General features: G+C 50.7%; 3 protein-coding genes across 3 annotated transcripts in view; 2 read left to right on the forward strand and 1 right to left on the reverse strand.

Moving 5' to 3' along the window:
* The first annotated feature begins 230 nt into the window (after positions 1-230).
* NPPB (natriuretic peptide B) lies at positions 231-3,800 on the forward strand. The gene is made up of 4 exons (XM_008589901.1): positions 231-350; positions 595-853; positions 3,439-3,506; positions 3,795-3,800. The coding sequence occupies exons 1-4, from the start codon at positions 231-233 to the stop codon at positions 3,798-3,800; spliced, it is 453 nt and encodes a 150-aa protein (XP_008588123.1).
* Positions 3,801-10,465: 6,665 nt separating this feature from the next.
* Positions 10,466-11,984, forward strand: NPPA (natriuretic peptide A). Its single transcript, XM_008589763.1, has 3 exons — positions 10,466-10,677; positions 10,800-11,126; positions 11,679-11,984. The coding sequence occupies exons 1-3, from the start codon at positions 10,555-10,557 to the stop codon at positions 11,688-11,690; spliced, it is 462 nt and encodes a 153-aa protein (XP_008587985.1). The 5' UTR covers positions 10,466-10,554; the 3' UTR covers positions 11,691-11,984.
* A 2,180-nt stretch (positions 11,985-14,164) lies between these two features.
* The window catches only part of CLCN6 (chloride channel, voltage-sensitive 6), a 32,103-nt gene continuing 25,714 nt past the window's right edge, over positions 14,165-20,553 (reverse strand). The window contains exons 21-23 of the mRNA XM_008589772.1: positions 18,884-18,991; positions 18,657-18,782; positions 14,165-17,149 (exon numbers count right to left, since the gene is read on the reverse strand). Of these exons, the coding sequence (XP_008587994.1) occupies positions 17,069-17,149; positions 18,657-18,782; positions 18,884-18,991 (315 nt within the window). The 3' untranslated portion in view covers positions 14,165-17,068. The remainder of the gene's footprint in view (positions 17,150-18,656; positions 18,783-18,883; positions 18,992-20,553) is intronic.

Raw genomic sequence — 20,553 nt, forward strand, 5'->3', positions numbered from 1 at the left:
CCTCCGCCCCGAGAGGACTCATTGCAGGCGGGGAGGGATGCATTCCCGGGCCCTGAGCTCAGCGGACTGGAATGTGGTTCCTAAATCAGAGATAAACCCGCAGGATGGGGCCGGCCGGACACCCAGCCAGGGATAAAAGGCTGCGTTGGCCGAGGAGGAGCCAGGAGGTGGTACGTGAACCCCAACGGAGCACGGCAGCAGCAGCAGTCTCCACCTGTCCCTCCAGAGACATGGACCCCCAGATGACACCGCCCCGGGCAATCCTGCTCCTCCTTTTCTTGCACCTGTTGCCACTGGGAGGCCTTTCTCACCCACTGGGCGGCCCTGGCCCGGCCTCGTCTGGGATAACGGTGAGCACTGAGAGACTGCATAGACAGGGCAGGTACCGAGGGCTTGGCAACAGAAATTAACAGGTCCCCACCTACTGTCCCAAGGAGTCCCCACCTTCCTTTGGGAATTTGTGAAAAAAGAAGCAGAAAGCAGCGAGATTGGGTGCCAGGACCCCATACCCAAGCGGTTGGTTCACTGCGTGCCATGAAGGTGGGCAAGCCACGGTGTGGGTTCCTGAGGCTCAGTCTCCCCTACCCGTTGCAGGAGCTGCCGGACAGTCTGCAGGACAAGGTCCCGGAGCTGCAGGCAGAGAGGATGGTCCTGGAAACCCTCCAGCAGGGCATTGGCCCCACAGAAGCTTGGGAAGCCCGGGAGGCCCAGGTTACCCCTACAAGCATCTTTGGGCCTGAGGACGTCTTCCAGGCCCTGTGGGGAATATCCAGTCGCAAGACAAAGCGTGCCTCAGGCTGCTTTGGGCGGAGGCTGGACCGGATCAGCTTCCACAGTGGCCTGGGCTGCAATGGTAAGCTGCCACCCTGTCACCCACCCTCAGCCCCGCAGCCCCACCCCACTCCCAGATGTGCCACCGTTAGAGCCACATCTGTGTTCATTGTCTCTGAGTTCCACACTCTTTGGGAACATCGCTCCCTCTTGCCAATAGTCTTCAGGACCAAGGAGTGCCTTTCTGGAAATATTCAGTGTGGACCCCACATGCCCATGAGTCCCCACCCACCATCTCTCCACCCGCTACCTCTCCTATTAAAGGGTGTAGAATCTCCTTAGTGTGGAGTCTGTCATTGTCTGGCAGCCCCTCCTTGGAACAGAAAGAGTCCTATGCATTATTCCTCCTGGTTTCCCCGAAACTGTCTACAGAGGGCAGGATCACCAGGAAGTTGGAAATCCCCAGTTAACAGATGAAGAAACTGAGGCCCAAAGCCTCAAACGTTAAGATCTGCTGAGGACTAGGGGGTTGGGGGGTGGTGCCTGGTGAGGAGGAGCCAGCTCCTGCCTCAGTTTCCCACCCTAACACCATCATTACCCTCTCTCTTCTCCCCACAGTGCTGAGAAAGCATTGAGAGGAAGTCCTGGCTGCAGACACCTGCTTCTGACTCCGTACAGGGCTCTTTCCCCAACTCCACAACCCCCTTTGAAGTGACTCCTATTTATTTATTTTAATTAATTTATTTATTAGGTTGTTTTATATAAGATGGTTTCTTACCTTTGAGCACAACATTTCCACAGTGAAATAAAGTCAACATTATAGCTTTTCCTTGTGAAACTGATTTGTCTAGGTGCATTAAAAATAATCTCTCATTTCAAACAAAACAAAACAAAACAAAAAACACAAAATCCTGCGTTTTCTTGAAGGTTCCCAATGGCATCTTCATGGTGAGGTAGGGACATGACCTCAAGTTCAGATCAAGTGGGTTGGTGGAGTTTCTTTTCTTTCAGGGTGTTTAATGCTCTGGAATGTCTACAAACACTTTGAGCCCTTGAAACACTTGCAGAAACTGTCTTTCATAGCAGGGCAGTTTCTTTCTGGGGGTGGAGCGGGCCCTGATATATCCGCGCAACCTAGGATGTGTGTCCAAGCGTTTGCCCCACTGGGCTTTCCTCTGCCTACACTTCCACCATTAAAGTTCTCTCCCTGATGATTCTTGTTTGCAAAAGGTTTAACTCAAGTGTCAGAGACTGAGGGCAGTGCGTGTGTGTGTCTTGCACACTGGCCATTTGCATTCCTAATGGGGGTGAGTTCTCCATCCTGCCCCAAATCTCAGCTTCAAACCTTCCATTCCTGATCCCATCCTGGAAAGGAGCCTTCAAAACCCCAGCCCACAAGGTGGGAGGAGTCTGAAAAGAGGCCCAGCTTTTCAGGGAGCCACTCTCCTGGGGCCACATCGTCACTTCTTCCATAAGAGACAACCATAAGGCTCCTACTGTGTTGCTTTGACTGGCAGGGAGTCCTGGGAGAGGTAGCTGCCCTCTCCTCTGTGGGTTCCCTTCCCACACATCTGTGATCCAGGCATGCCAGGCCACACTGCTGAGCCTCCTCTGCTCCCAGGCTCCCAGGGAGGGCCTCATGCTATTTTCTTCCCCATACTGCTGTTCATGATTCAGGCTCAGCTGAGGGGTAAAGGACCACGAGGTCAGTGTCCTGTTATAGCCCCATTTCCCAGATGAGAAAATCGAGACCTAGAAAAAACAAGCATCCTACCTGAGAGCCTGCAGCCACTAAGTGCCAGCACTGGGATCTCACTCCTGGCCTTGAACTGGGCTCTCATGGTCTTTCTGATATTCTCATCTGATGTTTCTTTGAGTGAGAAGGCACCAGAAGTGGTGGGTCTTTGTGTTATTTGTCATTTTAATTCAGTGTGCATCAGAGATTATGGATATCTTATGAGATCAATTAAGATTTTTTAAAAACAGGTTTTAGGAGCAGCTTATTTTCCAACAAACTGTGAGTCATCTTTGTATAATGTTCTCAACCAGGGAGGGCAATGAGTAAGTAGAACGGTTAACGTTTATAAAGGCCTCATTAATGTACCAGGCACTGTTCCATTAACTCATATAATCCTTACAACACCTCTAAGAAGTACAACTCTTATTATCCCTCATGTTATAAATACGGAAACTAGGGGCCAGCCCGTGGCTCACTCGGGAGAGTGTGGTGCTGATAACACTAAGGCCACGGGTTCGGATCCCTATATAGGGATGGCCGGTTAGCTCACTAATTGTGTGGTGCTGATAACACTAAGGCCACGGGTTCGGATCCCTATATAGGGATGGCCGGTTAGTTCACTAATTGAGCGTGGTGCTGACAACACCAAGTCAGGGGTTAGGATCCCCTTACCGGTCATCTTTTAAAAAACAAAACAAAACAAATGCGGAAACTAAGGCACAGAGAAGTTATGCACTTGCTCTGGGTCACGCAGTTAGTAAGTGGCAGAGCCAGGATTCAAGCACCCAGGCCCCTAATCACTGTCCCACCCAGCCTTTTCCAAGCCGGTGAATTAGGCTTGCTGGAGAGATGGAAGACCCCTCCTCCTGGAATCACTCAGTTCAACACTTGGTGCCACTGCCTGCTGACAGTCTGTCTCCTCTGCTCAGGTGATGAGGACACGCCCTCCCAGAACACTCACTGTCCAAACCCAGCCAGCGCTTCAGAATTCTTCCAGGTGAGTCTGGCTCGTCCATAAATAGGGCTCAGACGATGGAGCCTACACATGATACATCCTGTTCCTTGGGTCTTTCCCCAGCAAAGGTCCAGGAAAGAGGATCCCAGAGTGAGCTGTGAAGTAGCCAAACATGACTGCTGGAGCCTGGGTAGTGGGTGGCCTGATGTATCCAATAGAGTGACATTCCATCGAGCTCCCCATGTGGCTGGTGTTTGTGGGCAGCACGGAGCGCGTGCACTGTCTATGGGTGCCTTTAAAGCCAGCCCTTCCTAATGTTTCCCTTTGTAGCTGTAGCCATGGCCTTGACCTTTCCAACTTCTCCATTATCAATCTCGTCTCTAATTAAACTGCCAAATGATCTCTCTCCAGAGACTCTGTTACTTTATTCCCAGAAAGACCTGTTGATGAAAACACACCCAAGGAGGTTTGGTGCATGGCTTCAGAGCTAAAAGGAGTTTTAGTAGAGGGCGGACTGGCTTTGCTGGGTGTCAAGTGCTGAGGTGACAGAAGTCAGGATAGCACTGGGCCTGAATGCTTCACCTCATGTCAGCAGTTCTGCACCTGTGACATTCTCAAAGAATGCTGAGCCCTTTTCCATCCCTTTTGTGGCAGCTTCAACCCTTCTGAGAATGATTTGTGGCAAGGAAAAAACTCCCCACATTTCTTTAGGGGCTGAACCAAATCGTGAACTTGGCCATTCGCCTTTGTTCATGCTGTAGCTCTCAGCCTTCTACGCTTTTCTCTCCAGGAGGTTTCACCTACTGCCCTAGCTTAAATAATCAGTCCTGTTCCACTAAGCAACCCATTTCTCTTGGGTTGGGAGCTGGCACCATACAGCTGCCTGGCTCCCACCATCCTGTCCCTGGCTCTTGTGTCTCTGACACTGCGAGACCCTAGCCCCTGAGCCCGCCGCTTCAGTGCACGCCAGCCCTGCCTCCGTCCAGCAGCACCATGCTTTTCTGCCTGAGCACTTTCTCGGGCAACCAGAGCCCACTTGGCTCCTTGCGGCAGGCAGGTGGTGCTGGGGAATTAACAATGACCAGGAGTGGTGCTCAGCCAACATCTGGCAGGAGTCGGTGTTTAGAGACCCAGCTCCCTCAATTCACAGGGGGCAAGTGTTTTAGGCCTGGGTGGAGTTCTCTGTGGGGAGGAGGTTTAAGCTCCATTTACCCCCTATAGTCACTTCCCCACTCTCCTTCTGATGTTTCCTGAGATTGTTTCCAAAATGAACCACTTATACTTGAATCCGTGTCTCAGGTTCAGGAGAACTGTAACTAAGACACTCCCAATGATTAAACCTTCTCCCAGAGCCCCACCCTTGATGACTGGAGCCCGTGGAATCTTCCTTGACTCCGTTCTCTGCTGGACGACCACGTCCACTGCCTCCTGCCATGTGGCATCTCCTCTCTGTGCTCTTTCCCTTCCCTTGCTGGTAGAGACCCTCACCCTCCTGCCCATGTGGCTGCCCAGCTTTCTTTCTTTTTTTTTTTTTTTTAAAAAAAGATGACCGGTAAGGGGATCTTAACCCTTGACTTGGTGTTGTCAGCACCACGCTCACCCAGTGAGCAACCGGCCATCCCTGTATGGGATCCGAACCCGGGGCCTTGGTGTTATCAGCACCGCACTCTCCCGAGTGAGCCACGGGCCGGCCCTGCCCAGCTTTCTAACTGGCCTCCCACTCCAGCCTCCCTGATCTGGTTCCTTCTGCATCAGGGGAGAGAGCAGAACCTTCATGCTTCAGCCAGAGGGTGACTCCCCCTCCTCGTGAGATCCCCAGGGAGGACAGGGGCAGTGGTGGCCACTTAGGTTTACGTAGGGAGGGATGTGGGTAGGAGAGGCACCAAAGGCAAACTCGCTGATTCAGTCACTCAATAAATATTTCCTAAAGAATAGGTATGCGCCAGCTCTGCGCTAGGTGCTGGGATACACGGGTGTCTGAAGCTGTCTCGCACCTGCTCGGCTCACCATTGCCTCTGGCCTCTCAGCAAATGCAGCTTTAACAATGGCTGACGAGGTGCCCATGGCTGCTGTCTGCCCCCTCCCACCTCCTATACCAAAATGCACCCACAAGTGACATCAATTGGCAAGGAGAGATTGCCAAGCCGGTCCGTGGGAGGACTGGACCAAGGAGTCTCTGGCTTCCCAGACACTGCCTGGATGAACAGGGTAACATAGCCCAAAAGTGCATGGAGTCAATGGCCACGGGGCGGGGAGGGGTGCCTTGACCAGTGAGAGACGGGGGGTGGAAAGGAGCCCATGGATAAAGTGCTTATTATGGGTTGAATTGTGTCCCCTCAGAAGATATGTTGAAGCCCTAACCCCCAGAACCTCAGAATGTGAAAAAAGAGGGCTGAGCCCGTGGCGCACTCAGGAGAGTGCAGTGCTGGGAGCACAGCAGCGCTCCCGCCCGCCGCGGGTTCGGATCCTATATAGGGATGACCGGTGCTCTCAGCACTCACTGGCTGAGCGCAGTGCAGCCGGTCTCAAAAAGGACAAAAAAAAAAAAAAAAAAAAAAAAAAAAAAAAAAAAAAAAAAAGAATGTGAAAAAAGGCCACTGCAGATATAATATGGAAACGAGATCATCGTAGACGTGATTAATTGAGGTGAAGTCATACTGGAGCAGGGTAGATTGCTAGTACGACATGACTGGTGTCCTTATGAGAACAGGAGAAGAGACGCAGAGATGGAGGACGGCCCTGTGGTGGCGGAGGCATAGATTACAGTGACACAGCTACAAGCCAAGGAACACTGAGGATCACGGGCAGTTACCAGAAGCTGGAAGGCGCAGGGAGCGATCCTCCGTTACAGGCTTCAGAGAGCATGATCCTGCCGACACCTTGATTTCTGCCTTCCAGCCTCCAGAACCACAAGGCAATCCACTTCTGTTGTTTTAAGCCCCAGGTCTGCGGGACTCTGTTACCTGCAGGATGCCACCTGCTCGTCCCCTTCTCTCCTCACAAACTGCTCCTAGGTGCTGTCCTGCATGAAGCTCTCTGTGGGTGCCCCCACAGCAGCCCAACCACTGCAGTGTTTTGGCAAAGCCATGGCCAGTAGGGTAACATGTCACTTTCCATTTGCTCTCCCTCCTTCCCCACCTGCGTGGCAGCCTCTGGGATGGCCCCCGTGATCGCCACCTCCTGGGATCCATGCCTGTGTGTGATCCCCTCCCTTTGAGTATGAGCAGGACCTATGACTCACTTTTAATGAACACTTTCAACAAAAATGATGGGATGTCACTTCCAGGATTAGGTTACAAAGAGACTGTGACTTCCACAACTTCTTTTTTTAAAATGTATTTTATTTGGTGGCTGGCCAATGTCACATCTTCTTTCTTTCCTTCTCTCTCTCTTGCTTGACCTAAAGGGAGTCTGTTGTGTCTTTGTGGAGAGGCCCACAAGGCAAGGAGCAGATGCTTCCAGCCGACAGCCGGGGAGGACAGTCGGGGAGGACCTGAGGCCTGCTGACAGCCACAGGAGGGAGCTTGAAAGCAGATCTTGCCCCAGCCAAGCTTTGAGATGATGGTAGCTCCAGACGACATCTTAACTGTGGCCTGGGAGAGCCCTGAGCCAGGGTCACCCAGCTGGCAGGGATTCCTGATCCACAGAAACTATCAGATAGCAGATATGAGTTATTTTAAGGTTTGCTAAGGTCTGGGATACTTTGTTACGCAGAATAGTTAACCAATACATTATCTCACTTCCCTTTCCCCCTCACTCTGGAACCCCCATAAAGCTTTAGAAAGTGAACTTTTCCCTTAGGCTTTCTTTTCTAGGAACTCCAACTTCCAGCACCCCCGTGACCTCCATATTGTATGAAAGAAATGAAACAGCAATTTCAAAGTCAGAAACAACCATTCCTAAATGGGCAACAGGGTCCTACCAATTTCTCCCAGCTGGGACTTCTGCTTTAGACCATTTGAGTCTGGCAGAGTCATGCCCTGAACGTGACAGGTTTTTCATACCAGTTCTGCACATGCGTGACACCGCTGGAACTCTGTGGCTCCCTGCTGCAGCCCACAGCTTCTCCATGGAGAGCTGAGAAACCAAACTCGGGGCCGGAAACTGGAGATGCCCAGATTCTGGTTTCCTGCACCCATTTGCAATGCTCCTTCCGTCATGTCACCGAGACGACTTCTCTCCGGCGATAAGGAAACAGGCTTTTGATTTTTCAGCTGGCAGGGGTCGGGGGGTGGGGGGGTGGCCTTATGCACCTGCTGCTTCTCTTCTCTCTCATTCCTGCAGGCTGGCTCTAAACACCCCGTTAAATATTAGCTCTCACACACACCCCAAAGTTGAGCAGGGGCATGGAAATGAGGAGAAACTTTTGTCAAGCTGCTCTCCATTTCTGGCTCAAATCAATGGCTTTAATAGGATTTGGGGTGATAAGTGCCTTTGGGAACTGTCTGCATTTTCGCTGGGCCCTGCTGGTGCAGGAGGTGATGGCGGTTCTGCATAAAGCCCTCAGGGCAGCACGACTGAATAACCTTTTTCTTGTCCTGGATAATAGAAGAAACTCAACAACTGACACTCATGTTCCACTCCAGTTTCCCTCTGGAAGAGGCAAAGAAACTTTAATAAAGGGAAGTGGACAAATTCTGAAATTCCCTTTCTGGAACGTTGGACAGGACTTCCGCTTCTCCTTGGGCCACCTACAGACTTCAGAAGTGGCTCAGGACAGGGGAGCTGCATCAGCCAGTGCAGAGGCCACCTGCCTCCATGCCTTTCCGGAAGTCTTGGTCTGCATCAGAGGCCTGTCTCAAAGGGCATCTGCGGGAGACAGGCTGTGTGACGCACGCAGAAGGAGCTGTGTCCCCCAGTGTGGCTTTCTCGCTGAATCCTCTTTGCTAATAATAGCGTGCCAACCGAGCAATTAAGCTGTGAGCACATTCCAGGGACTCATCAGGATACGATCAATTTTTGTCCCCAGAGTTCCTACGTAGAGCTGCACCCATTGCAGATCTTAAGCTGAATTGGGCTGATTCAAATCAGTAGCCCAAACCCCCCAGCTTGCTGAAGAGGACCCCTCTTTTCCTTCCATCTTAGCATAATATCACCCTGGATACCTCTTGTGACCTCTGGCCACTTACTGCCCCGATTTCCTGCCTTATAGCTGCATAACAGCCTCTCCATCTGATCAACCACGGTTAGCACAGCTGGGGATGGACATGCCTGGGATGGAGCTGGGCTTTCAACACACATTTTCTGAGCTTCCAAGGAGTAGGTTAAAACATGTGAGGTGTGGAAATAGGTCGTGGGGATTGGATGTCGCCCTTTCCTTGAGGCAGTCCGAAAGGAGAGAGCAGCCACACACACACACACACACACACACACACACACACACACACACACACGAACTTGTCCAGCTCACAAAGCTATAGCCCTGGGACACGGGGGACAAGGAGCCACTCAGGGGTCTGTGGGGTGAGGAAAAGGGGTGTGTTTAGCTGGGGAATGCACCTAAAGGGCGAGGAGGCAGCAGTCTATGTGAAATGGGTTAAGAATGTGGATGCTAGTGTCAGACCTGGGGTTCAGTTCGGGTTCTGGGACTCACAAGCTCAGTGGCCTTGGGCAAGTGACAACCGCTCAGTCTCAGCTCTGTCCCTCTGTAAATGGGAACGTTACTACCCCCTCTTGGGGGTGAGGATGAAAGTGAAATCATCCGCACGAAGCTCTCTCACGGTGCCTGGCTCATTGCAAGTGGTCAGTAAGGGCAGCCATTGTCACCATCTTGCGATCACAGAGCACTGCCTGCTTGAAAACGAGTTCACGCTTTCTTAGCTCGGTCGAGCCCTGCAACACTCTGAGAGGTGGGGAGGGCAGGTTTTCCTCATTTTCCAGATGAGGAAAATGAAGCCCCGAAGACATGTGCGACCGGTTTGTTTTGGGCTGCAGCGCGGGTCTCTCGACCCCTCACGTTTAGCATTCTTCCCCCGCATGCGCTGCGCCATGCGCTCATGCTGAGTTCGGTGCTCAGCGAATGGACAATGCCCAGTAACTGGACAGCCTCGCTGCCTGTTATTTCTCTTTTGGAGACTTCGTGGCTCAGTCCCTTGCCTGGCCTCAGTGAAGGACACAGAAGGTGTTAAGGGAAATTGTGGATGCCACCTCCCCCCAGCCCTCTCCATCCGCCTACTTGCCATGGAAGCTTTCCTGGGAAGGGCAGGGGGGTTGCAAGCTTCGAACTCAAAGCACTTGAGCTTCTATAGGCAGTGAGGTGGGGAAGTGAAAACAGCAGCGTCCCCTAAGCATAGTCCCCTCAACGCCTTGGGGGGGTGTCGTGGGGGACGTGAAGCAGGAGGAGCTTTGGAGGGAAAGACTGTGTGTTCCAGACTTTTCCCGGTGTTTCTGTTTGGGAGCTGAATTCTTGGCCCTTCACTTCTGGTTCCCGGCTGACTTCATACTCTCAAAAATGCCTCCTCTCCCCTGGCCGTGGAGTGGCCTGCCAGGGCCGAGGGTGGCCGCGCTGGTGAGTCAGGTGGGGGGCTGGCTCATCTGTGCCGAGCTGCCCAGCGCCTGCCACTTCCTCCTCTCCCGCCCTTATTTGGAGCCCTGACAGCTGAGCCACCATCAAACTGGGGGAGCTGGGCACCTGCCAAGAGCCCAGCATCACCCTCCACTTCCCCACATGAGTCCAGTGAGGAGAAAGAATCCTGAGGCACAGCGGGGAGATAACCAAGGACTCTTTTTTGCTCTTCTCACACCTTTGAAGTGGGAGCCTCTTGAGGCAAATCAGCAAGAATGTGGCTCTTGCAGCCGAGGGTCTGGGGGGCTGTCGGGGCTGCCCAAGGCGGAGGGGCTGTGACGAGCTCTGCTGGACTGATAACTTTAAAAGGGCATCTTCTGCTGGCCCCTCACTCAGCTGCTTTATCGCTGCAAGTGACAGAATGGGGAGGGTTCCAGCCCTCTTGCGTGCTCAGAGAGCTGGGGGGCTATAAAAAGAGGAGGCGCTGGGCAGCTGGGAGACAGTGACGGACAAGGGTGAGGGGGGAGACCAGAGAGGAGAGACAAGAGGCAGCAAGCACTGGATCGCTCCTTGGCCAGCGCCAGCATGGGCTCCTTCTCCACCATCACCGTGAGCTTCCTCCTCTTCCTGGCATTTCAGCTTCCAGGTCAAATGGGAGCTAACCCCGTGTACAATGCTGTGTCCAATGCAGACCTGATGGATTTCAAGGTAGGACCAGGAAAGGGGGCACAGCCTGCGACCAGGGGGCTTTCTGATTCTGTATTCATTCTTCTTGATTTTCTCTAAGTCAGTGAGACCTCTCTCTTTCCCTGTATTTTCCTTTTGTAAAGAATTTACTGGACCGTCTGGAGGACAAGATGCCTTTAGAAGATGAGGCCATGCCCCCACAAGTACTAAATGAGCAGAATGATGAAGCTGGGGCAGCCCTCAGCTCCGTCCCTGAGGTGCCTCCCTGGACTGGGGAGGTCAGCCCAGCCCAGAGAGAGGGGGGTGCTCTCGGAAGGGGCCCCTGGGACTCCTCCGATAGATCTACCCTCCTGAAAAGCAAGCTGAGGGCACTGCTCACTGCCCCTCGGAGCCTGCGGAGGTCCAGCTGCTTCGGGGGCAGGATGGACAGGATTGGAGCACAAAGTGGACTGGGCTGCAACAGCTTCCGGGTAAGAGGAACTGGGGATGCAAATGGGATGGGGAGGAAGAAAATTGTGGTTTTGCTGAGGTTCAAATCTTGTCAGAGAATACTACCAGGGGACACCTTCAGCAGGAAAGGGACCAGTGTAGAAGCTTGTTCCTTCTGAAATTTCTGCCCCAACTTGGTGGGTGGCGCACGAGTCTCAGGACAATAGTGTTATCCTCAGCTACAGCCTGCTGAGAAAATGCTTTTAAAAAAAGTTACTATCACTAGCACCAGGATATTAAAATATTCATAGGGTCAAGTCATCTTTGCACTGCTGATTGGCAGCTCATCTTCCTCCCCAGAATTGCAAGATCCTGAAGGATTTCAATGGAAGTCACCAGGATTGTCCTTATTAGCGCTAATGAGTCATTTGTTTACCAATTTATGAAACTTAGAAGGTCATCAGGCTGGAGTGGGAGCTGGTGGGTAGCAGCTGGTCAGTGGTCAAGCTAAGAGGTTTGGCACAGTCATATGAAGCTGACTTTTCCAGTAGAGCCAGGTCACCAAGCCAAGTATGTTTGTGTTCTCTTTGTAGTACCGAAGATAACAGCCAGGGAGGCAAAGGCGGGCCAGGCCCTGGGGCAGACCGCAAGAGACTCTTATCGTCTGGGGTCTCTCATGCCACTGCGTCTCATCTCATTGCCGTGGAGTTGTGATGAGCACCCTATTCGAGCTGCAGCATCCCGTCAACGTTTCTCACATTTTATGCTAAATGTAGATAAAGTGGTTTAATTGTAGCATTCTCGTCTCTCCCACCCCATGCATTAAATTTTAGGGGAGATCCTCACCTGTTAACTGAAACTGGTTTGAAATGAATAAACTTCAGCACCACGGACAGAAGTCAAAGCTTGAATTGTGATTTCTTTCATTTTAGAGGAAGAGAATTCAGTCCAATATTCTTTGTCATTTTAACCTTTGTTGGAGAAAAGAATGCTTGGTTTCTTTCATCCTCCTTTATATTTCTCCTTTTTTTTTTTTTTTTTTTTTTGCAGGGGAGGGGGTGCGGAGCTGGTGGGGGGCCTTAAATTGCAGTTCTCAACCTGCTCTGCCTTTTACTCCAGCCACAGTCACAGATCCTGAAAAAGCCCCAGGAAACCAAAAGGGTATTTATTTTTATTCAGATTTGCTTAAATTCAGGGCACTCATTGAAAAGAAAATTTACAAACATTTGGACTTTCTTGGTTACCTCTGTTGTACTCAGTAGACAATTTTGCACTTCTAGTGCTTTTCAGTTACAGGGATTTTTTTTTTTTTTTTTTTTTGAGCACATTTGGGAAGTGAGCACTAACTAGATTTTCTGATACAGCTTGAGAGTCAGCTGCTGCAACTAAGTGGACTGCACTTTGACTTTTGAAAAGAGTAAGTTGAGTGTTGGGTTTAAAAGGTGAGCAATCTGAAGAAATGTTTGCTGTGCTGACAAACTGCAAGTTTGTGCCTTTTGTGTACAGACACACACATTTGAGAAATAGCCATGGTCTTTCCCAATTCAGATCCAAGGTGCCTGTACTTGTAGATTTTAGTGAGGTGACAGCCACTAGAGAAGATGCAGGTTTCTTTGTATTTGTTTCTGAAAGGGTGTTGTCCTAAGCAGAAAATACCAGGCACCAAATTCACATTAAACAGGGAGTAGTATCCTATCTTCCCACTTGTCACCCCATACATCCCACTCTCCATAACATTCTATGACACTCTGACACCCCAGACCTACATGTTTGCTTCTGTGTGCCCTTATTTCTTCTGTTCCTTCCATCTGGAATGCCCTGTACGTGGTCCTCCTTAGCACATTCTACTCCATCCTAAAGGCTCACTGTGAATGCCACTTCTTCCCCCAAGCTTTCCCTGATACCATGTGTCCAGTAAAAATTAGTCTCTTCACGGGTGACATTTAGTATGGAACTATTATGACACAATTTGCCTCATATACAACTGTGTGTATCTACGTCCCTAGAGTGCAAGCTCCTTGAGGGTGAATGCCCCTTCAGCACCCCCACAGTCGATGCTCCATAAATGTTGGTCAAATTGCCTTGTCTTGCACAGAAATTGCAAAAAGAGAAAACAAAGTAGCCATTTGCTCCTTGTAGGGGAAGGGGCGGCCAGAAGTGAGCTGATGGTAAGGGGTGGAGGTGGGGAAGAACTTTAACCACTTCCAATCAAAATGTTCCTTACTTGGACTTCAAATTCAGAAGGGCGGAAACCAAGAAGCCGAGAATGACTAACAAGGACAAGGGTAAAAGAGACAGGAAGAAACTAAACCTGGCTCCTGAGGTCTGGCACTGGGGAAGCGTGAGTTGCTGGGAGGGGGAGAGCAGAGAGCTGGGCACACTCCCAAGGCGTCACCATGACACAGAGGGTTCACACTGAATGGAACTGACTGAATGTGACAAATACACAAGGCAGAAAATGCTCCTGGAACTCAGAGGAAACTTGTGGGTAGGTGGGGGAGCCTGAGACTGTTTCCACCTCTGGTGGAATGGCAACTTGAAGCAGCCTAAAAAGAGGCCAAGGAAGTTGCATTTCTTGCAAAACAAAAAGCAATGACAGATGGCACTGAAAAGCTAGCCACAGGCCTTCACGACGACAGATCCAGCATTGATTTAATTTCTTCTGGTTGGATACCAGGGGAATCTGTGGGGCAAGTTCCTAAATACAGCATTGCCAGGAAACAAAATGAATTCTCCATCTATTACTCTGGGCAGCAGCCACCGACAGGAAAAGGTGGTTTTCGCAGGAGGAAAGGATCAGCAAACAGGACGGAGCAGTGTTCATTTGAAGGGAGAAACAGGACAGTGGTAACTTGGAGATTTTTGCTAAGATCCACAGTGCTAAGTCCATTTTTATGTGTAATAGGCAACCACCTTAATAAATGGACTCCTGTGAATGAAAGACCCGCTGGGCAGCCATGTGAGATGCTAAGACTACAAACTACCTTCTAGCACTGCAATTCTTACACAGTAGAAAGAGGGGGATTAAAATAAAAACCAAGCACCCCTCAAAAGAAAGAGCACCATGGAGACCAAAGGATAAAGGAGATGGATGAAGACATTTTATTCTCACATGTTACGGTTACGAGAACTTTCAAGTTCAAAAAAAAAAAAATAGAATTTTACAAATTAAAAAAAATACAACTTATATACACTGCAGAGTTAGCTAACATTACCATATACACAAACAGCGCACACAGAAAGAAGGAAGCTGCGACTGTTGAAAAGACCAAGGCCCGCAGGAGCCAGGGGGCAACACTGCACATCAGTACTGCAGGCCCAGGAGGGCCACTCTGGCCTTTTTGGAAGCTTCTTTGTCACAAGGGCCATGTCAGTGCACAATTCTGCATCAGAAATGTCATATGGTCCACTAGGTCAAACAAATGTCCACTCCAGCCAGGAACTGTTAAACAAAGTCATGAACAAATCATCCTGCAGAGCAGAAAGGTCCCACAGTCGGGAGTGGAGATCCGTCAGCCCCGCTCCCTGATCGCCTCAGCCAGGGAGCCACGAAATACCAAGCTGGGGACGAACACAGAAAACCACCTCTAGCCAACCCCAGATTCTCTTGTGTGGATGTGTTTTATTGAGGTGCCAGATCACTGGGAGGTGAGGAGCTAGTGACAAGTGAGATGCAGGTGCTGGCTCCTCTTGGACAGAGATGGAAGGAGTGAGGCTTAGTTATTTGTTATGGGTAGAGAAGTTGTGTCTTTGGGCTTATGTGGAAAGGGCAGACACAGACAGAGGGGGCAGGAAACCACACGCCTTTCCAGAGGGGCCTGAGTTTGGGTCCTCCTTGGCAGTCATCCAGTTGGTTGAGGCGGGGCAGGGATATTTGCATTCTGCTATCTCTGGGCTACACTGATGGGAACAAACTATCTGGTGACTTAAACACAACACGATGTGCACGAGGAATAAATTCCAACGATGTTCACCCGGGCAGGCCCGAGGCAAGAGACCCAGGCCTCTAGAGCCCAGGGCCATCCTGCAGGGCGTTAGCTCTGCCAATCCCAGAGAAGAGTGGAAAGAGGGGACAAAGTAACAGGTGGTCATGCCAGACTCCTGACTTGGACGATTGGGTTCCTTCTTAACAGAAGAACGAATGTGGTCAAACTCTGAATGCCACCATAAAATAAAGCGGCAGCGAGGTGAACACAATCGCATTTAAAAGGGTTTGCCTTCTTGGTCCTTGTGATTTCCTGAACTATTTACTGGGAGTATCATCCCCATTTCATAAGTCTGGTGCATCGAGGGAAGCTGAAAAATTCAGCAAAGTAATTTTGGTCAAAGAGGTAAGAAAATGGGAGGATTGGGGGGCGGGGGGCCGCATAGTCACTGAGAAAGATCCCGAAGCCACCCTCTCACTTAAGTGGAATTAGTCCCTAGGGTGTGCTGAGCATGAGACCTGGACCAGCAGAGCCAGCACTGACACCTGCCCCAGGCTGAAAGGCTAAGACAGTCACCCTGAGGCTGAGGGACAGGGAATGGCCTGGATGTGGATACCTTCAGGCAACTTCCATGGTTTAAAAAAACTAAATGCAAATGAATGCCATCTTGAGTCTCAAAGCATGTCTGCCACAGGGATGCTTGGTGGGACTAAGGTAAACAAGTCAGAGGGAGATAAGGGCAAATGCCTGAAACCCAGACACTCACTTCGGATGCCTACTCAGAGAGAGTGCCAACAGCCTGAAGGGGAGGGGAGTGGGTCCCTATGCTTAATGCTAAGACCTTCAGGCATGTGCTGGCAGGAGGCATCTCCCCCTTCCCACCACCCCACCCACCTGCCATGCAGCAGACCTTCTTGAAGTTTCTGAGCCCTCAGTAGGTTGGGGATGGCTAGCAGCAGGTGAGTGAGAGATGTTTGTGGAAGGGAGACATCCTCTGCCTCAAATAAACCACCTGCTTTATCCTAACCTGTACCTTTGAGTGGCCACTGGCTCAGGATTGACTCTTTTCCAACCTGTAAAAAACAGTACCATTCCTCAGAGTTCAGTGAAGCAGTTTTGTGTAGGGGAGGGTACCCTGCTTTTAGTTAACTTTGCTGGGTGATGCCAAGATCCTTGGAGCTTGGCTGCTTCCCTGGGAAGACAGAGATCAAACCTTAAGTTTAGTACATCACGGAGATGAAAAGGATCAGGAACGGACCAGGGGGGAAATGTGTTACTAGGAGACCATGAGTAATTTGCAAATAGAGAGAAAGCTGAAATGTTAAAAGTTAGGATAGACTAACTCCAACCCTCTTATCAGATTTACCGTTCAGAGATTACTAGTGGGATTTCAATGCTTTGTGTTTCTGCAGGGTGGTGGTTCTAAGGGGACTCAAACCGCAGGGTCAAGACCAGAGTACTTGCTCGTACCTAGGAAGCAGAACATTTCCCTTAAAATGAACTACAGAAAAGGTTGAGGTAAGAGTCCCAACAAAGGAAGGACTCCCTGAAACACGGGGAATTTTCAGTGCCCAATTCCTAAATTTAGTATTAATTTTGCAACTGGCATCCTCCCAGTGTGTGCCTTGGCCCAAGTCCCTCCCACAGGGTTTAAGGCAACAGCTGGGTTCTCTAGGAAGCAGCAGGGATGGGGCAGGAAACCTTCTCAGAGTGTCACCCCACGGGGTTCGGCCTGGCTCCGACCTCTGCTCCTGGCTTTAATGGGGGGCCTGAGGTGGGCCTTGGCCAACGCTGGATGGTAGGAACACAGGAAGCAGGGAACAGGGAGATACTCGTTAAGGAAGTTAGAAAAGTCCAAACTGTGTGGTTCAATATCACCCCAGGATCTCTGACCAGCAGTGTTCAATGACTGTAGGCTTTCCAAGTCGGGTGGGTGACTGAGAATCTTCTGTGACCTGGATCACCCCAGCCGGCTGTGCTGGCCGGAGCAGGAGTGAGCTGTCTCCCCAGCAGCTCCAGGAGAGGGTGGGCTGGCCCGTGGCAGCGAGGCTGGGCCATCAGATGGTCTGGTAGTGCTGCCGTAGCCGGGCCTGAAGAAATTCGTAAGTCAGGTTGTGCCGTGTAATGATTCCAACGATCTAGGGCAAAGAGAAAAAGGCCCAAGTCACCCGCAGAATAAAACCCATTGGCCAGGAGAGGAATGAGAAGAGCTGGTTAGTTTGTCACAGAGCCAGGCCTGACAGTGCAGGAAGACACGATACAACCTGGAACACTCATTGTAAAGGCTTCCAGTTTCGAGATGAGAACAAGATAAACAGATAAGCAGGCCTCATCAACTGCAGGCCAAGGGGACAAATTTAGCTCCAAAAAGGGTTGTTGTTGGGCCAGCCAACATCTGAAATGGAAGTCCTTTAACTGGAAACATGCTCCAGCTCTCCCTTGTGCAACACGTGGGGCCCTGCAGGCTTCTGAGATCCTGAGCCCTGCTGCACCTTCTAATCACCATCTTGCCACAATTTGTTACTGTGGTTCCCACTTGTCACTGATGTTTGCTGCCCCAAAGTCACATCATAAACTGTGTTGGAACTTAGTACAGTCAGCAGTCACATTTCAAGAAACATAATTTACTGCAACTGAATCTGTGCAAGAACACGCCATGCTGTGCCAGGGTTATGCCGTATGATACTCACCCTTTAAAGAGGTATCACTTCCTGGAAGGCAATTTGGCAACATGTACTGAAAGCCTCAAAAGGGCATGATGGTTGTAATAAAATCTAACTAAATATCCAACAATTGAGGACACTGAATAAGTGATTGGACAGCCATGCTGCAGAGCCATTAAAATAACACTATACATGAAGGTTTTCTGCTGTGGAAAGTCATTTCCTACAGATGAAGTGAAAAGTCAGGCTATTAAACAGTGAATAGTGATTCCATTTTCATTAAACCTTGGTATGTAAAATCTCTACCTCCAAATGGGTAGGAAAAAAAGACTGAAAGTGTATGTCTTGAAAAGTTAACATAGCTACCTCTGCAGGCTAGGGATAAGGGTTTGGTTTTGATATTTTTACTTATCTGTATTTTCTTATTTTTCTACAATAAAATAATGTATGATTAAAAAACCAGAATATCCTAAAAAGAAAAAAAAATGGAAAAGTCTACAGCAATAATTACTTGGTAATTTATATTTTAAAACTCTCAAAGTATATTGTTGGACATTCTCTCATTCAATGCAATGAATCCCCAGGGCAGGGGTGGGGGACTGAGGAACATAAAGACTCGGTCAGGAGTGACAAGAAACACTCAGAATTTAAGAGAGCCCTAAGCGGTTCTGGTGGTGGAAAGGAAAGCCAGTAGGACAGTGGTGCCATCTGCCGGCCAAGCAGGGGACAGACAGTAAACATGCAGGAGGCCAAAGGGGGAAGGATTTCCAAGCCACATGACCCAGCCGGCTCCCTCTGTCTCACTCTAGCTAGGGGAGTTGCAGAGGGGGCTTTAGTTTGAGAATCCTCCCTGTGGAATTCTAACGTTTCCTCCTGGTTGAGAAGCCTGGACTCTCAAATAGCACCGTGGTTGGAGGATCCTTTTGAGAAGGTGGGTGGTGGTGGCATGGGTTCCCCTTTCTCCACCCGGACTCAGGCTCACCTCTCCCACCGCATTCACCACAGGCAAGTGGCGCAGGCCCATCGTTCTGAAGAGGTTGAAGACTTGGGAGACGTGAGTGTTGGGTGAGACGGTGAAGGGTGAAGGGTTCATGTATGGGGTGACATCCTGCAGAAGAGACAGCACATGTCACCCATGGCCTGAGACGGGAACAGAATGGACAAGCAGCGTTTCATGCAGGACAGGCCTAGAGGGACAGCACTTCTCACCACGATCATCCGTGGGTTCAGCAGCGTCAGGTCCAGGTCATGGATGTCGGGGTACCGTGGGTAATCCTCGGCCATCTCAGCATAGGAAAGGCGTGGCTGGCTGGCGCACTGCAATTCCAACCAAGACACTGCCCTTGTGCCAAGCAGCAGCAGTTGGCAGGGTCACACCTAGAGTCCCCTCCCCTTGACGTCTGAATCCGCCCAGCCATGGCCCCGCTGAAAGGCAGGTGGTGCAGAGCAGCAGGTGCTTTGGAGCGACTCGACCCAAAGCCAGTTCTTGGCCAATTCCTAGCTGTGTCACCTGGGCAAGTCCCCTGATCTCTCGAAACTTCCCTTTCTTCATCCATAAGATGCAAATGGGTTATTTTGAAATCTAAATGAGAAAAGTGCTAACTAAACTGTGTCCCCAAAGAAGATATGGCCAAGTCCTAAGCCCTAATATTTGTGAATCTGACCTTATTGGAAATAGGGTCTTTGCACATATAATCAAGTTAAAAATGAGGTCATACTTAATTAGGGTGATTCCTAAAGCCAATGACAGGGTCCTCACAAAAAGGAGGACACACAGGGAGAATGTCATGTAATAACAGGCAAAACCGGAGTGACGTGTCTACAGCCAAGGAAGGTCAAGGACTGCAGGCAACCACCACGAGCTAGGAAGAGGCCAGACAGATTCTCTCCCAGGTCTTCAGAGGCAGCCTGGCCCTGCCAACACCTGGATCTTGTACTGTGGCCTTTAACCACGAGTTTCCGTTGTTGCAAGCCCCTCACTCTGCGGCACTTTGATAAGCAGCCACAGGGAAGCACGACAGCAGCTCTGCTGCTATTCCTCCATTCCCAGTCTCCTGGGTTCTCCCTCGGTTCTCACTGCTGCTGACCGCCACTGGGTGGGAGGCCACCACCATGGGCGCCCAGGCCAGGCACAGCGTTGGCACCACCTGCCTCCTCCCCTACCCCACATGCAGCTTTGCCCTCACACCCATCCACTGCCAGCAGCAGCCCCCGGCTCCCTGAGCTTCGCTGGGCCAGGCCAGCTGGTTTCCACGTCCAGGCAAGGACCTGCAGGATCTACCCGCGTCACCCCCTCTACTTCCTTGTCCCTGTGCTGCACGTCACCTTCTACCCCACCTGCAGCCAGGCTGTCCCCCAACATGGCCCATGGCCCTTTCTGTCCTGCCTCACGTTAACTGTTCTCTGCAGTCCAGCTGGACCACGGGTGGCCTCAGGCTGGCCTCCCATGGCCAAGACCCCAGCCAGGAGAGTCAGTGTGGAAACGGGGTCTCTGGGTAACGTTTTCAGTCTAAGGAGATAGAGTGTTGGAAGGTGTGTGGGTCTCAGGCGGCTCCAGGGACCCCTTCAAACAACACATCCCACCCACCCCTCATATCTCTAAAAGCCAAATGAAAGGGGGAAAAGAACTACAGTACAACCAATGGAAAGAATGGCGTTTCTTTTGGTAACGCATTTAAGAAAGCGCATTCCTACCAGAAATTAAAATACAGAAATTGCATTAAAAGACCACAGGCCAGTAGAAGGCACTTAGCAAGAGTCCAGAGACTAAGTGAAGCACAACTGGAGGGGAACCACACTGCCCTCACCAGGCGTCACTTGGAGGGACATTCACTGCAGCAAGGGGCCATGAGGCAGCATGCGCCACCAGACACAGCCCA

Source organism: Galeopterus variegatus, unplaced genomic scaffold, assembly GCF_000696425.1.
Source record: "Galeopterus variegatus unplaced genomic scaffold, G_variegatus-3.0.2 Scaffold138, whole genome shotgun sequence".
Taxonomy (NCBI): Eukaryota; Metazoa; Chordata; class Mammalia; order Dermoptera; family Cynocephalidae; genus Galeopterus; species Galeopterus variegatus.

What these genes read in the sequence shown, in the direction of transcription:
- NPPB (XM_008589901.1), top strand. Translation starts at nt 231, where the DNA reads ATGGACCCCCAGATGACACCGCCCCGGGCAATCCTGCTCCTCCTTTTC. An exon ending in CGGCCTCGTCTGGGATAACG is followed by an intron (nt 351 to 594) that starts GTGAGCACTGAG and finishes TACCCGTTGCAG; the next exon opens with GAGCTGCCGGACAGTCTGCA. An exon ending in CAGTGGCCTGGGCTGCAATG is followed by an intron (nt 854 to 3,438) that starts GTAAGCTGCCAC and finishes TCCTCTGCTCAG; the next exon opens with GTGATGAGGACACGCCCTCC.
- NPPA (XM_008589763.1), top strand. Translation starts at nt 10,555, where the DNA reads ATGGGCTCCTTCTCCACCATCACCGTGAGCTTCCTCCTCTTCCTGGCA. An exon ending in CAGACCTGATGGATTTCAAG is followed by an intron (nt 10,678 to 10,799) that starts GTAGGACCAGGA and finishes CCTTTTGTAAAG; the next exon opens with AATTTACTGGACCGTCTGGA.